The sequence below is a fragment of the Scyliorhinus torazame genome, chromosome 18 (genome assembly GCF_047496885.1).
Source record: "Scyliorhinus torazame isolate Kashiwa2021f chromosome 18, sScyTor2.1, whole genome shotgun sequence".
Lineage (NCBI taxonomy): Eukaryota > Metazoa > Chordata > Chondrichthyes > Carcharhiniformes > Scyliorhinidae > Scyliorhinus > Scyliorhinus torazame.
In genome coordinates this window covers 148,951,261-148,966,042 of record NC_092724.1, presented here as the reverse complement: position 1 = coordinate 148,966,042, position 14,782 = coordinate 148,951,261, and the positions used below count along the sequence as shown (strand labels likewise).

Genomic DNA, 14,782 nt, shown 5'->3' with positions numbered 1-14,782 from the left:
AATATGATAGATTATTACTGGGCGGCGAACATTGCCATGGTGAGGAAATGAGGAAATGGGCCGTGACGGCGGGCTCGGTGTGTGGGCGGGTGGAGGCAGCATCGTGTAGGGGAACATGTTTGAGGGCTTTGTTGTTTCTGCCTTTAGCGCTCTCGCTGGCCAGATACTCCGTGAGCCCAGTCGTGGTGGGGGTAGTGGAGGCAGCATTTGGGTCTGGGACGTGCCTCGATGTGGGCGTCGATCTGTGATAGTCATACATTTGCCCAGCAGGGCTGGATGTGAGGTTTAGGGGGTAGCAGCAGGCGGGGATTGAGCGCTTTGTGGACTTGTTTATAGAGGGCACATTTGCGGGGCTGGAGGACCTGGAGGAAGTGTATGAGTTGCCCAAGGAGAATGGCTGTATGTACCTGCAGTCTTGGGCCTTTGTGGGGAAAGTGGTGCCGATCTTTCCAGGGCTGCCACTCCTATGGTTGCAGGACAAGGTGCTTTCGAAGGATGAAATGGGGGAGGGGAATGTGTTATATATATAAGGATTTGATTAAGTGGGAGGGAGTCCTGTTGGGGGATATTAAGTGTAAATGGGAGGAGGAACAGGGGAGGGAGGTGGGGGCCAAGATTTGGGCAGGGGCCTTGCGGCGTGTGAACGTGTCTGTTATGACTGTCCACTACTGGTAGCATGTTATGTTCCTTGTATTGTTCTCCAAGATAGCCAAAGTCGTAGTATGACAAAGAATATAAAGCTCTATGTTTAAATCAAAACTAATTTATTTTACACTTCTTAAATTGGTTTGCACACTCTACTGAGTAATAATTAACAAGATAATAGCACTGACTTCCGGGTGCGGCGATGACCAGCTGAGTCGCACGTTTCGGCAGCTCCCTGTGAAACGGACTTTTGGGCTCTTGATAGGAGCCCCAACGGCAATTTTGACGGCTAAAAACACTGTGCGGTAAACCAGAAGGGAATCCCCCCTGGATACGGATGGAAAAAGGAGGAGAGAGTGGCCAGATTGCAGTGGATCCTTTAGAACAGCGGCAAGGAAGGCAAGCAAAAACCAAGATGGCGTCGGAAGGTGGCAGTTTAACATGGGGCCCTGAACAACAAGAGTTCTTGAAATGCTGTGTGGAAGAGATCAAAAAAGAAATGAAGAAAGAGCTGTTGGCCCCGATACTACAGGCGATCGAAGGGCTAAAGGAGGAACAAAAGACCCAGGAGCGGGAGCTTCGGGTCGTGAAGGCAAAGGCAGCCGAGAATGAGGACGATAGACAGGGCCTGGTGGTGAAGACGGAGACGCAGGAGGCACATCAGAAACGATGTGTGGAAAGGTTGGAGGCACTGGAAAACAACGCAAGGAGGAACAACCTGAGGATTCTTGGTCTTCCTGAAGGTGTGGAGGGAGCGGACGTCGGGGCATATGTGAGCACGATGCTGCACTCGTTAATGGGAGCGGAGGCCCCCGGCGGGTCCGTTGGAGGTGGAGGGAGCATACCGAGTGATGGCGCGAGGACCGAGAGCAGGAGAAATTCCCAGAGCCATAGTGGTGAGATTCCTCCGTTTTAAGGATAGAGAAATGGTCCTTAGATGGGCGAAGAAAACTCGGAGCAGTAAATGGGAGAACGCGGTGATCCGCGTTTATCAAGACTGGAGTGCGGAGGTGGCGAGAAGGAGGGCGAGCTTTAATCGGGCCAAGGCGGTGCTTCATAAAAAGAAGATAAAATTTGGAATGCTGCAACCGGCAAGACTGTGTGTCACATATCGAGGGAGGCACCAATACTTTGAGACGGCGGATGAAGCGTGGACTTTTATTGTGGAAGAAAAACTGGAATGAGCGGGTTATTAAAAAGAACGTTCGAACAAAGTGGTGGGGCGAATGTGGGGGGCAAAGAGGGGTTTTATGTACTAATCCTGCGATGTGGTAACTTTTCTCTCTCCCATAGGTGGTGATGGGGGAGGAGGGGAGGTGGAGGAGATGGGGCGTTGGCCATTGGGGGCGGGGCCAAGGGAGAAGCGCGGGCTTGGTTCCCGCGCTATGATAATCATGGCGGGAATAGAGAAGCAGGAAGGAGGGGCGTCGCACGGTGCGAGCCGAGGTCACGGGGGGAAGCCGAGGTCAGCCAGAGTTTGCTGACTTCTGGGAGCAACATGGGGGGAGTAATTACGCTAGCGGGGGATCTAGCGGGGGGGGGGGGTGGGAGGGGGGAATTACTGGGTTGCTGCTGCTGGGGAGAGGGGGGAGCTGGTATGGGAGAGGATGGGCGGGGGGGCACCGCCTGGGGGAGATACAGCTGCGTGGGAACCGGGTGAGGAGCTGGAAAAAGGTGATGGCTAATCGACAAGGGGGGTGGGTAGGAAGCCCCCCAACTCGGCTGATCACGTGGAACGTGAGAGGGCTGAACGGGCCGATAAAGAGGGCACGGGTACTCGCACACCTTAAAAACTTAAGGCAGATGTGGTTATGTTACAGGAAACGCACCTGAAACTGATAGACCAGGTTAGGCTACGCAAAGGATGGGTGGGGCAGGTGTTCCATTCGGGGCTAGATGCGAAAAACAGGGGGGTGGCTATATTAGTGGGGAAGCGGGTAATGTTCGAGGCAAAGACTATAGTGGCGGATAACGGGGGCAGATACGTGATGGTGAGTGGCAAACTACAGGGGGAGACGGTGGTTTTGGTAAACGTATATGCCCCGAACTGGGATGATACCAATTTTATGAGGCGGATGCTAGGACGCATTCCGGACCTAGAGATGGGAAAGCTGATAATGGGGGGAGATTTTAATACGGTGTTGGAATCAGGGCTGGAAGGAGGCCGGCAGCAGCCAAGGTACTTAAAGATTTTATGGAGCAGATGGGAGGTGTAGACCCGTGGAGATTTAGCAGACCTAAGAGTAAGGAGTTCTCGTTTTTCTCCTATGTCCATAAAGTCTACTCGCGAATAGACTTTTTTGTGCTGGGTAGGGCATTGATCCCGAAGGTGAGGGGAACGGAGTATACGGCTATAGCCATATCGGATCACGCTCCACACTGGGTGGACTTGGAGATAGGGGAGGAAACAGGAGGGCGCCCACCCTGGAGAATGGACATGGGACTAATAGCAGATGAGGGGGTGTGTCTAAGGGTGAGGGGGTGCATTGAAAAGTACTTGGAACTCAATGATAATGGGGAGGTCCAGGTGGGAGTGGTCTGGGAGGCGTTGAAGGCGGTGGTTAGAGGGGAGCTGATATCAATAAGGGCACATAAAGGGAAGCAGGAGAGTAAGGAACGGGAGCGGTTGCTGCAAGAACTTTTGAGGGTGGACAGACAATATGCGGAAGCACCGGAGGAGGGACTGTACAGGGAAAGGCAAAGGCTACATGTAGAATTTGACTTGCTGACTACAGGCACTGCAGAGGCACAATGGAGGAAGGCACAGGGTGTACAGTACGAATATGGGGAGAAGGCGAGCAGGTTGCTGGCACACCAATTGAGGAAAAGGGGAGCAGCGAGGGAAATAGGGGGAGTGAGGGATGAGGAAGGAGTGATGGAGCGGGGAGCGGAGAGAGTGAATGGAGTGTTCAAGACATTTTATAAAAAATTATATGAAGCTCAACCCCCGGATGGGAGGGAGAGAATGATGGGCTTCTTGGATCGGCTGGAATTTCCCAAGGTGGAAGAGCAGGAAAGGGTGGGACTGGGAGCACAGATCGAGGTAGAAGAAGTGGTGAAAGGAATTAGGAGCATGCAGGCGGGAAAGGCCCCGGACCGGATGGATTCCCAGTCGAATTCTATAGAAAATATGTGGACTTGCTCGCCCCGGTATTGACGAGGACCTTTAATGAGGCAAAGGAAAGGGGACAACTGCCCCCGACTATGTCTGAAGCAACGATATCGCTTCTCTTAAAGAAGGAAAAGGACCCGCTACAATGCGGGTCCTATAGACCTATTTCCCTCCTAAATGTAGATGCCAAGGTTCTGGCCAAGGTAATGGCAATGAGAATAGAGGAATGTGTCCCGGGGGTGGTCCACGAGGACCAAACTGGGTTTGTGAAGGGGAGACAGCTGAACACGAATATACGGAGGTTGTTAGGGGTGATGATGATGGCCCCACCAGAGGGAGAAACAGAGATAGTAGTGGCGATGGATGCCGAGAAAGCATTTGATAGAGTGGAGTGGGATTATTTGTGGGAGGTGTTGAGGAGATTTGGTTTTGGAGAGGGGGATGTTAGATGGGTGCAGCTGTTGTATAGGGCCCCAGTGGCGAGCGTGGTCACGAATGGACGGGGATCTGCATATTTTCGGCTCCATAGAGGGACAAGGCAGGGATGCCCTCTGTCCCCATTATTGTTTGCACTGGCGATTGAGCCCCTGGCGATAGCGTTGAGGGGTTCCAAGAAGTGGAGGGGAGTACTTAGGGGAGGAGAAGAGCACCGGGTATCTTTGTATGCGGACGATTTGCTACTATACGTGGCGGACCCGGCGGAGGGGATGCCAGAAATAATGCGGATACTTGGGGAGTTTGGGGATTTTTCAGGGTATAAATTGAACATGGGGAAAAGTGAGTTGTTTGTGGTGCATCCAGGGGAGCAGAGTAGAGAAATAGAGGACCTACCGTTGAGGAAGGTAACAAGGGACTTTCGTTACCTGGGGATCCAGATAGCTAAGAATTGGGGCACATTGCATAGGTTAAATTTAACGCGGTTGGTGGAACAGATGGAGGAGGATTTCAAGAGATGGGATATGGTATCCCTGTCAATGGCAGGGAGGGTGCAGGCGGTTAAGATGGTGGTCCTCCCGAGATTCCTCTTTGTGTTTCAGTGCCTCCCGGTGGTGATCACGAAGGCTTTTTTTAAAAGGATTGAAAAGAGCATCATGGGTTTTGTGTGGGCCGGGAAGACCCCGAGAGTGAGGAAGGGATTCTTACAGCGTAGCAGGGATAGGGGGGGGCTGGCACTACCGAGCCTAAGTGAGTATTATTGGGCCGCTAATATTTCAATGGTGAGTAAGTGGATGGGAGAGGAGGAGGGAGCGGCGTGGAAGAGATTAGAGAGGGCGTCCTGTAGGGGGACTAGCCTACAGGCTATGGTGACAGCCCCATTGCCGTTCTCACCGAGGAACTACACCACAAGCCCGGTGGTGGTGGCTACACTGAAGATTTGGGGACAATGGAGACGGCATAGGGGAAAGACTGGAGCCTTGGGGGGGTCCCCGATAAGAAACAACCATAGGTTTGCCCCGGGGGGAATGGATGGGGGATATGGAATGTGGCAAAGAGCAGGAATAACGCAACTGAAAGATCTGTTTGTGGATGGGAAGTTCGCGAGTCTGGGAGCGCTGACCGAGAAATATGGGTTGCCCCAAGGGAATGCATTCAGGTATATGCAACTGAGGGCTTTTGCGAGGCAACAGGTGAGGGAATTCCCGCAGCTCCCGACACAAGAGGTGCAGGACAGAGTGATCTCAAAGACATGGGTGGGGGATGGTAAGGTGTCAGATATATATAGGGAAATGAGGGACGAAGGGGAGACTATGGTAGATGAACTAAAAGGGAAATGGGAAGAAGAGCTGGGGGAGGAGATCGAGGAGGGGCTGTGGGCAGATGCCCTAAGCAGGGTAAACTCGTCGTCCTCGTGTGCCAGGCTAAGCCTGATTCAGTTTAAGGTATTACACAGGGCACATATGACTGGAGCACGGCTCAGTAAATTTTTTGGGGTGGAGGGTAGGTGTGCGAGGTGCTCGAGAAGCCCAGCGAATCATACCCATATGTTTTGGTCATGCCCGGCACTACAGGGGTTTTGGATGGGGGTGACAAAGGTGCTTTCAAAAGTAGTAGGAGTCCAGGTCGAACCAAGCTGGGGGTTGGCTATATTTGGGGTTGCACAAGAGCCGGGAGTGCAGGAGGCGAGAGAGGCCGATGTTTTGGCCTTTGCGTCCCTAGTAGCCCGGGGGGGAGGAGGAACCAGAAGGACTCTCAGGGTTGTTAATATATACTGTATAGTATGTATAGGTCGTTGCTACAGATAATTATATATTGGACTGTTAAATTATATTTTTGGAGAGTGTTACTTGTGACAAGGCAGTTGCCAATTAGGGCTAGTTTTCATTTTTGTTATTTATTATTTATTCATTTTTGTTTATAAAATAGGTCATTGTTATTTGTGTTGTTATAATATTGTGTAAAGGATGCACAATGTACTGTGTTGGTTGACCAAAAATTTTCAATAAAATATTTAATAAAAAAAAAAACAAGATAATAGTCCTGAATCTATGATAGTCATAGCTGGTTTAGCACAAGGCTAAATCGCTGAATTTGAAAGCAGACTAAGGCAGGCCAGCAGCACGGTTCAATTTCCATACCAGCCTCCCCGAACAGGCGCCGGAATGTGGCGATTAGGGGCTTTTCACAGTAACTTCATTTGAAGCCTACTTGTGACAATAAGCGATTTTCATTTCATTATCTCTAATTTATAACCTACACTCTAACTCAACTTCACACTATCTTTCTCCAACAGCTTCTCCCAGAATGCCTAGAGATGCAGCCTTTTATCACACTACTCAGTGATGCCATCTAGTGTTGATATACATGAACATCATCTTGTTAACCCTTTACTCTCGTAGATTATACATATCATTACAGTGTCCTCATCAGGTGCAAGTTTAAGCGTAACCCAGTTTAAGGTGGTGCATAGGGCTCATCTGACGGTGGCATGGATGAATAGGTTCTTTGTGGGGATAGAGGACTGGTGTGGGCAGCATGCAAGGGACCCGCGAATCACATCCACATGTTCTGAGTCTGTCTAAGATTGAGGGAGTTCTAACAGGGGTTCCCGGATATCGCAGCTTTGACATCGGACTCGAAACGTTAGCTCCTTTCTCTCCGTACAGATGCTGCCAGACCTGCTGAGATGTTCCAGCATTTTCTCATTCGTTTCAGATTCCAGCATGCGCAATAATTTGCTTTTGTTCACGGATATCTGAGGTGTTGGGTGTGGAAGTGGTTCTGAGTCCAGAGGTGGCAACCCTAGCATCTGCCTGTCTGCCCCACCGACCACACATAACACCCACCGACTGCCGAGGCCTCTGGCCGTGCTAATAGAGAATTGGCAATCGTGGTTAAGTGAGCACTTCACACAAACCAAGTGGATTGCCGTGGGTGGGTCGGGCCATGTAGCATGTGGGAGTATTTGCCGAGCATCCCAATCAGACCATGATGCCTAGGCACTGCCTCAACACTGCGGAAGACAACACCATGGACGCGGCAGCCAACATCTGAACACCCAGGGGAAGGGCACAGACCTGAGGACAGATCCACAGCCAAATGGTGGGTGGGTGCAACGGGGAGGGGACGAGCGCCTGGTCCAGGTGAAGTTATGTGTGGGTGTCTGGGGTACAGGGTGTGGGATCCGTTAAGGGGAGCCCAGTACGGCCAGGAGTGCTTGGGCTGGGTCTTCCGGGTGTGGGGGAGGGGCGAGATCAATGTGGGAATGGAAGGTCTCGGAGTAGGAGCCACCGTTCTTTGTCAGTCTAATACTGTCTCCCAATTCCTTACAGATATTAAATGCTATGGACAGGCCCCAGTCGTTTTGCTGGTAGGCCGTGCGGCCAGACACTAGAGCCGATAGGAGCAGCAGCGTCTGCAGAGTCTCAAAGGGGTGGCCCACGTGCATGGACCTGCACCACAGCCTGAGGACCTGGCTGCCCATCAGGCCAGGGAGGGACCTAGAGAGGGAGCCCCGTGATGGCCCAAGTGTACAGGCGTCCCTGGTCCTTTGAACAAATGACAGACGTGTCGCAGGAAGCTCTGCCTCAACAAGGAGACGGTGCAGCACTTGTGTCGTGTACTTGTGGACTTGGCACCACATGGAGGACGAGGACCCCCGCTCTCCGTGGCCGTCAAGGTCACTGCAGCCCTGAACATTTACACCTCGGATCATTCCAGGGCTCGAGCGGGGAGCTGTGTGGCATCTCACAGCCCACAGGTGCATCTGACAGGTCACAGATGCCCTGTTTGCCCTGGCAGAGAACTATATAAACTTTGACATGGACCAAGCCCACCAAATGCCCGTGCAGAGGGATCTCTGCCATCGCCGGAATGCCCCAGGTCCAGGGGACGATCGACTGCATGCATATAGCCTTGCGCTCAACGGGCCATCTGGGAGTGCCCTACATTAACAGGAAGGTGTTCGTCCCTAAATATACAGCTCGTGTGTGACCACCACATGAAGATCATGCACGTGTGTGCACGCTTCCCAGAGAGTTTGCACGGCATCTACATCCTGGGGCAGTCAGACATCCCCAGCCTCTTCAAGGATCACCCCAGGATGAAATGAAATGAAATGAAAATCGCTTATTGTCACAAGTAGGCTTCAATGAAGTGACTGTGAAAAGCCGCTAGTCGCCACATTCCAGCGCCTGTCGGGGGAGGCTGGTACGGGGTGGGCGGCTGGCACTTGGGGGATAAAGCGTACCCACTGAGGACCTGGCTAATGACACCAGCACGGACGCCAGAGACCAAGGCGGAGACCTCCAGCCCATGAGGATCTGGCTCATTGCCACCAGTGGGGTAAAGGCCAAGACATCTGCCCCACCCCCATCTGGAGTTCCGGCACAACCAAAATTCCAAACATGGCACCCAATGAGCAAAGCTCCAACCCAATGTTCAGGTTTGCCAACATAATCTCAAAATAGGATTTCCAGAAGTTTGCCGGCTTTGAGCATGACCATAACCTATACGCATGATATGCCGAACATTGATCACATCTATCACCCACCCCTTCAAAAAATAGACTCATTCTAGCATTTGTAAGGTTTGCTCGAAACACCACTTTCAGCTGGATGAGACTCAGTGTCCCACAGGATGAGGTCGAGTTCACCCTCCTCAACGCCTTACTCCAAATCTCCTCTCCTCAACGCCTCACTCCAAACCAACTCCTCCTAGAGCGGACCCAGCTTCTTTGTCCACTTTGCCTTCACATCTTCAACAGAGCCCGTCTCCTCCCCCATCATCCACTGGTAGATACACGACGCGCTGGCCACCTCCGAACCAGAACAGGATAAGATCCTCTTGAGCAGGTCAGAAGGCTGTCTCAGCGGAAAGGCGGAAAATGACTTTTTGACCCAGCTGCGTACCTGGAGATACCTGAATCCATCAGCATCTGTGAGCCCATATTTTTCTTTCAGTTCCCCTAAACTAGTGAACCAACTTTCCAAAAATAAGTCTCCCACTTTCTCGAAACCTTTATCCTTTCATTCCATAAATTTCACATCCAACCTAGTAGGTTCGAATAACTGATTCACACAGGTAGGGGTCAGCCTAGAAGCGGCCCGCAAGTTAAAATGATGGCAGAGTTGTCTCCAAATTTTTTTTTTTTTTAATTTAGAATACCCAATTCATTTTCCAATTAAGGGCCAATTTAGTGTTGCCAATCCATCTACCCTGCACATCTTTGGGTTTTGGGAGTGAAACCCACGCAAACACGGGGAGAATGTGCAAACTCTACACGGACAGTGACCCAGAGCCGGGATCGAACCTGGGACCTCAGCACTGTGAGCCAGCAGTGCTAACCACTGCACTACCTGCAGCCCTGTCTCCAAATTTTTTATGTGGCTACTACTACAAGTAGTTTGGTACTGCTCGTAACGGAGCTGATACCGGCGCCGCACGGCTTGCTTCCCTCACAGACTCTGCTTCCACCTGAACCCAAAGCTCATTCGAATCTCCAAACCATTCTAGCACCTTTTCAGCATTAGCTGCCCAATATTAGTATTGAAAGTGTGGCATGACCAAACCCCTAACTGTCTCTCCCTCTGGAGCAACATCCTCCTGATCCTTGGGGTCTTACCTGCCCAAATAAACCCAGTCACCAAACAGTCAATCTCTCTGAAAAAAACCTTGGGTAAGAATATCAGAAGGCACTGGAATAAGAATAAAAATCTTAGTAGGATGTTCATTTTAACCGATTGCACTCAGCACACCTTTGCCACCAGAGTTGTATAATTCAACCTATGGAGTTTTCCGCAGCCCCTTGCTATCTGGACACCCAAATATCGAAAATTACTTCCAGCTAGCCGGAACGGCACTCTCCCAAACCCCCCCCCCCCCCCCCCCCGCCCCCCCTCCTTTATCAACCCAAACCACAAAGTATTCATTCTTTCCTATATTTATCTTGTAACCAGAAAAAGCCCCCAAACGTTCAGGACTCCCATAATGTTATCTATTGGCTCTTCCGAATCCCTCACATATAAAAGTAAGTCGGCGGCATACAGCGAGACCCTGTGTTCCACCCCACCTCGAACTATTCCCATTTAGAAAATAGTATATGCTAAATCCCTCCTTCCAAAGTGCATAACGTCACACTTTCCCACATTGTATTTCATTTGCCACTTCACTGCCCACTCTCCTAGCTTGTCCAAATCCTTCTGCAGGCCCCTTGCTGCCTCAATATTACCTGTCCCTCTACAGTTCTTTGTATCATCTGCAAACTTAGCAACAGTTCCTTCTTCCAGATCATGAATGTATATTGTGAAAAGTTGTGGTTCCAGCATAGACCCCAGAGGCACACCACTAGTCACTGGCTGCCATCCTGAAAAAGAGCCCTTTATCCCCACCCTCTGCCTTCTGCCAGGCAGCCAATCCTCTATCCATGCCAGGTTCTTACCTTTAACACCATTGCCTCTTAACTTCTCCTATGCGGCACCTTGTCAAGGGCCTTTTGGAAATCTAAATAAATCACGTCGACTGGTTCTCCTTTGTCTCACTTCCTTGTTACCTCCTCAAAGAACTCTTAACAGATTTGTCAGACATGACCTCTCTTTAACAAAGCCGTGCTGACTCAGTCCTATTTTACCATGCACTTCCAAGTATTTCGCAATCTCATCTTTAATAACAGACTCTAAAGTCTTACCAATGACCAAAGTCAGGCTAACCGGCCTATAATTTCCCATCTTCTGCCTACCTCCCTTTTTAAACAGTGGTGTTACATTAGCCACTTTCCAATCCTCTGGGACCCTTCCTGCCTCCAGTGATTCTTAAAAGATCACCACCAATGCCTCCACAATTTCTTCAGCTATCTCTTTTCGGAGTGTAGTCCATCCGGTCCAGGTGACGTATCCACCTTCAGACCTTTCAGTTTTCCCAGAACCTTCTCCTCAGTGATGGCCACTGCACTCACCTCTGCCCCCTGATTCTCCTGGAGCTCTGGCATCCCACTGGTGTCTTCCACCGTGAAGACTGATGCAAAGTAACTATTCAGTTTGTCTGCCATTTCTTTGTTTCCTATTATTACTTCTCCAGCCACGTTTTCCAGTGGTCCAATGTCTATTTTTGCCTCACTCTTACCTTTTATATATTGATAGAAACTCTTCCTATCTTCTTTTATATTATTCGCTAACTTGCACTCATATCTCATCTTATCTTCCCTTATTGCTTTTTTAGTTGTCCTCTGCTCGCTTTTAAATGATTCCCAATCCTCTGGCTTCCCACTAATCCTTGCCACTTCATATGCTTTCTCTTTTGCTTTTATGTTGTCCTTGACTTCCCTCATCAACCATGGATGCCTTGTCCTGCCCTTAACATGTTTCCTTCTTCTTGGGATGAATTTCTACTGTGCCTCCCGAATAACCCCCAAAAACTCCTGCCATTGCTGTTCCACAGTCTTCCCTGTTTGTCTCCTTTTCCAATCAATTCTGGCCAGCTCCTCCCTCATGTCTTTGTAGTTACCCTTATTTAATTGTAATACTATTACATCTAACTCCAGCTTCTCCCTCTCAAACTGCATGGTAAATTCTATCATATTGTGGTCACTGCTCCCTAAGGGTCCCTTCACCGTAAGATCCATAATCAAGTCTGCCTCATTACACATCACCAAATCCAGAATTGCCTGTTCCCTAGTGGGCTCTACCACAAGCTACTCCAAAATGAACTCTTAAACATTCCACAAATTCCTTTTCTTGGGATCCACTACCAACCTGATTTTCCCAGTCCACGCGCATATTGACGTTGCCCATGATTATTGTGATATTGCCTTTTTTACATGCTTTCTCTATATCCTGATTTATTTTCTGCCCCACATCCTGACTACTGCTAGGGGGCCTGTACATAACTCCCAACATGGTCTTTTTTACCTTTGCGATTCCTCAACTCTACCCACAGAGATTCTATGCCTTCTGATTCAATGTCGCTCCTTGCTATCGATTTATCTTCATTCCTTACTAACAATGCAACTCCGCCCCCTTTGCCCATCTGCCTGTCCTTTCGATAGGACACATATCATTGTTTTATTTAGATCCCAGCCCTGATCCCCTTGCAGCCACGTCTCTGTGATGCCCACAAACTGTTCACAATTGCTTTAACTATCGATTCTCAGACTCTACAGAAATGGCATCAAACTTTTGATTTACCTCTGTAGTCTGCTTACTGTAGCTGTCTCTTTCACTCACAACACTTTGTCTGCTTTTCCCTTGGATTCTCCTCTCAACAATACCTTGTTCAGCTTCTGGATTTCTGTTCTCTTAACTTCAGTCTTCCTAAGGCATTCTTTATGTCCCAATAACCTGGTTATCAAGACAGTATGTTTCTTTGAGAAGTCTGCTTCTTTGCAGCTCCCTTTGCCCTGTCCAGCTTCTCCTGGTAGAGTTGAGAGATCTTCACTCCCCAGTGTCTTATCTTCAACTGCCAACAAATTCAGCTAAAACTAAACTCAAAGGCCTGTCTACTTTAAAAGGACTGAGATGCTAAGACTGCTACTTCCGTCAGCCTTCATTTACTCTTCATGGCATAACCGTCTCCAAGCACAATAGAAGCACAGTTGGAACTGAGCCAACGTCCACACATACAAGCACTTTTGTTCAGCATTACTGTAACTATAGGTTTCCCCTTCCGCACACAGAAACACTAAATTAAACCCACTTAAAATTATACATTGGGTGAGATCTTCCAGCTGTTTGCACTGACAGGATCTTCCAGTCATGTCAACGGCACACCACACTGCGGTTTCCTGGCGGCATGTGGTGGATTCAATGGAAAATCCCATAAACGGCAGCAGGAATGGCAGGTTGCCTCTTGCCACCAAGCAAACCGCCACGGCGAGGCCAGATACTCTCACCCTTTATTTCTAATGTTTGCCAATACAAATATAAATTCCTTAAAATTACCTTTGTTTTCCTGACGAAATTTGTTTTTGCTAGCAATCCACTCTTCAAAAGTAGAAAAAGTTTTATTTAATCTTCAATGTAGCTTCAAGCCTGGTATTTCATGTATTTTATGCTTATACTCCAAATCAAATATTTGCATCTATATAAAATATATGTACTAAAAATCTACCTCAGCATTTAAACACTTACGAATGATCAATAGATTTGAAACTCTTCATTGATGCTTCCATTCTTTCATTAACTTCCTGTGCCCATTTCAATTCACCAGCTACATGTGGCATATTGTTGTTGACGGTAGGAACACCACCCCTGGCTGCAGTTGCAATCAAATGTGTGTCATACACTGACTTGATATTATCTAAATCGCTATTAATCATATCAACTAGGACTAGATATTTTTCAGATCCTTCTTGTTTTATCAATGGCCGCTTGATGTAAAAATTAAACATGTTCAACATCTGAAACAACAGAAGCATAATATTACAAAACTGAAAATATAACAGTTAAAAGTCAGCATAGTAATTGAAGATCAACTTGTCAACAAGTGTCTTATCTCTGTAACATCTACCTTCACTTCTACCTCCGTCCATTTACCATAATAATCATTCACTCAAGCTATTTTCACCTCCAGATCCACCATTCCAAAATATTGCAAGTCTTTTTTCTATTCTCAAACATAAATAAACTTCATCTCACCCAAACATTTGTCAACACTCTCATTATCATTTTGACTTGGCATCTATTTAAAGATGCAACATAAATGTAATTAATTAGCGTAATCCATTGCAATCAATATGAAACTGTTTGACATGTTCCATGTATCATTGGCCATGCTGAAGATGAGTAAAATATGTGTTTATTTGAATGTTTCTAAAATAATTACTTATCCAAGAGCCTCTACTTTTAATGTCTGTATCCAAAATTACTTTGTTTGACTCTCTCAAACTCAATATGAATCTATGTAAGCTGTTTTCTTACATTTTGAAATGTCTGTCTATATGCTTCTGGAACCAACTCGTATTCACCGAGAATAGCTTTTTTTTTAGTGCAGCATATTCCTCAGATATTTCATCTGAGAGTGATGCATAGAGATCTCATGGTCTCTACCTACCAACATATTGCAATGTCCAAATCTCTTTTGGCTATTTCATTTGGTTATCTATCTACTCAAATGAAATAAAGAATGATTCAACATCTATTTCGTGTTAGGAAGAGGTGGTACAAATGTAATCATTTCCCCACTGGCTTCGATCTGAAAATAAGTTCATCTTCAGCGTCTCGTGTCTCTCCTTTCATTGTCAGCCTTCTCAGCTGTTCTTCTCTTTCTCTATCCTCTTCGCTTCCTCCTTCTTATCAACTTCACCATTTCCAATTCTCTTTCCTGTTGTTTTTCTTTCTTGTTTTTGTGCTGGTTTGCTTTGAAATACTCGGTAGCTTTCCATTCTTCCAATTAAAGTTTTTTTAATTAATTGAATCTTTTGTGCAAATTGTAGCCAGTCATGGCTTCAGTCAGTGTATGAACAGACTGTGTAGAACATAAGAAGATAAGAACTAGGAGCAGGAGTAGGCCATCTGGCCCCTCGAGCCTGCTCCACCATTCAATGAGATCATGGCTGATCTTTTGTGGACTCAGCTCCACTTTCCGACCCGAACA

The 14,782-nt window shown here is 48.0% G+C and overlaps 1 protein-coding gene across 1 annotated transcript in view; it reads right to left on the bottom strand.

Annotated features, from left to right (window-relative positions):
• The window catches only part of LOC140395604 (dynein axonemal heavy chain 17-like), an 896,966-nt gene that overhangs the window by 746,175 nt on the left and 136,009 nt on the right, over positions 1-14,782 (bottom strand). The window contains exon 12 of the mRNA XM_072483576.1: positions 13,318-13,586. Coding sequence (XP_072339677.1) covers positions 13,318-13,586 — 269 coding nt within the window. The remainder of the gene's footprint in view (positions 1-13,317; positions 13,587-14,782) is intronic.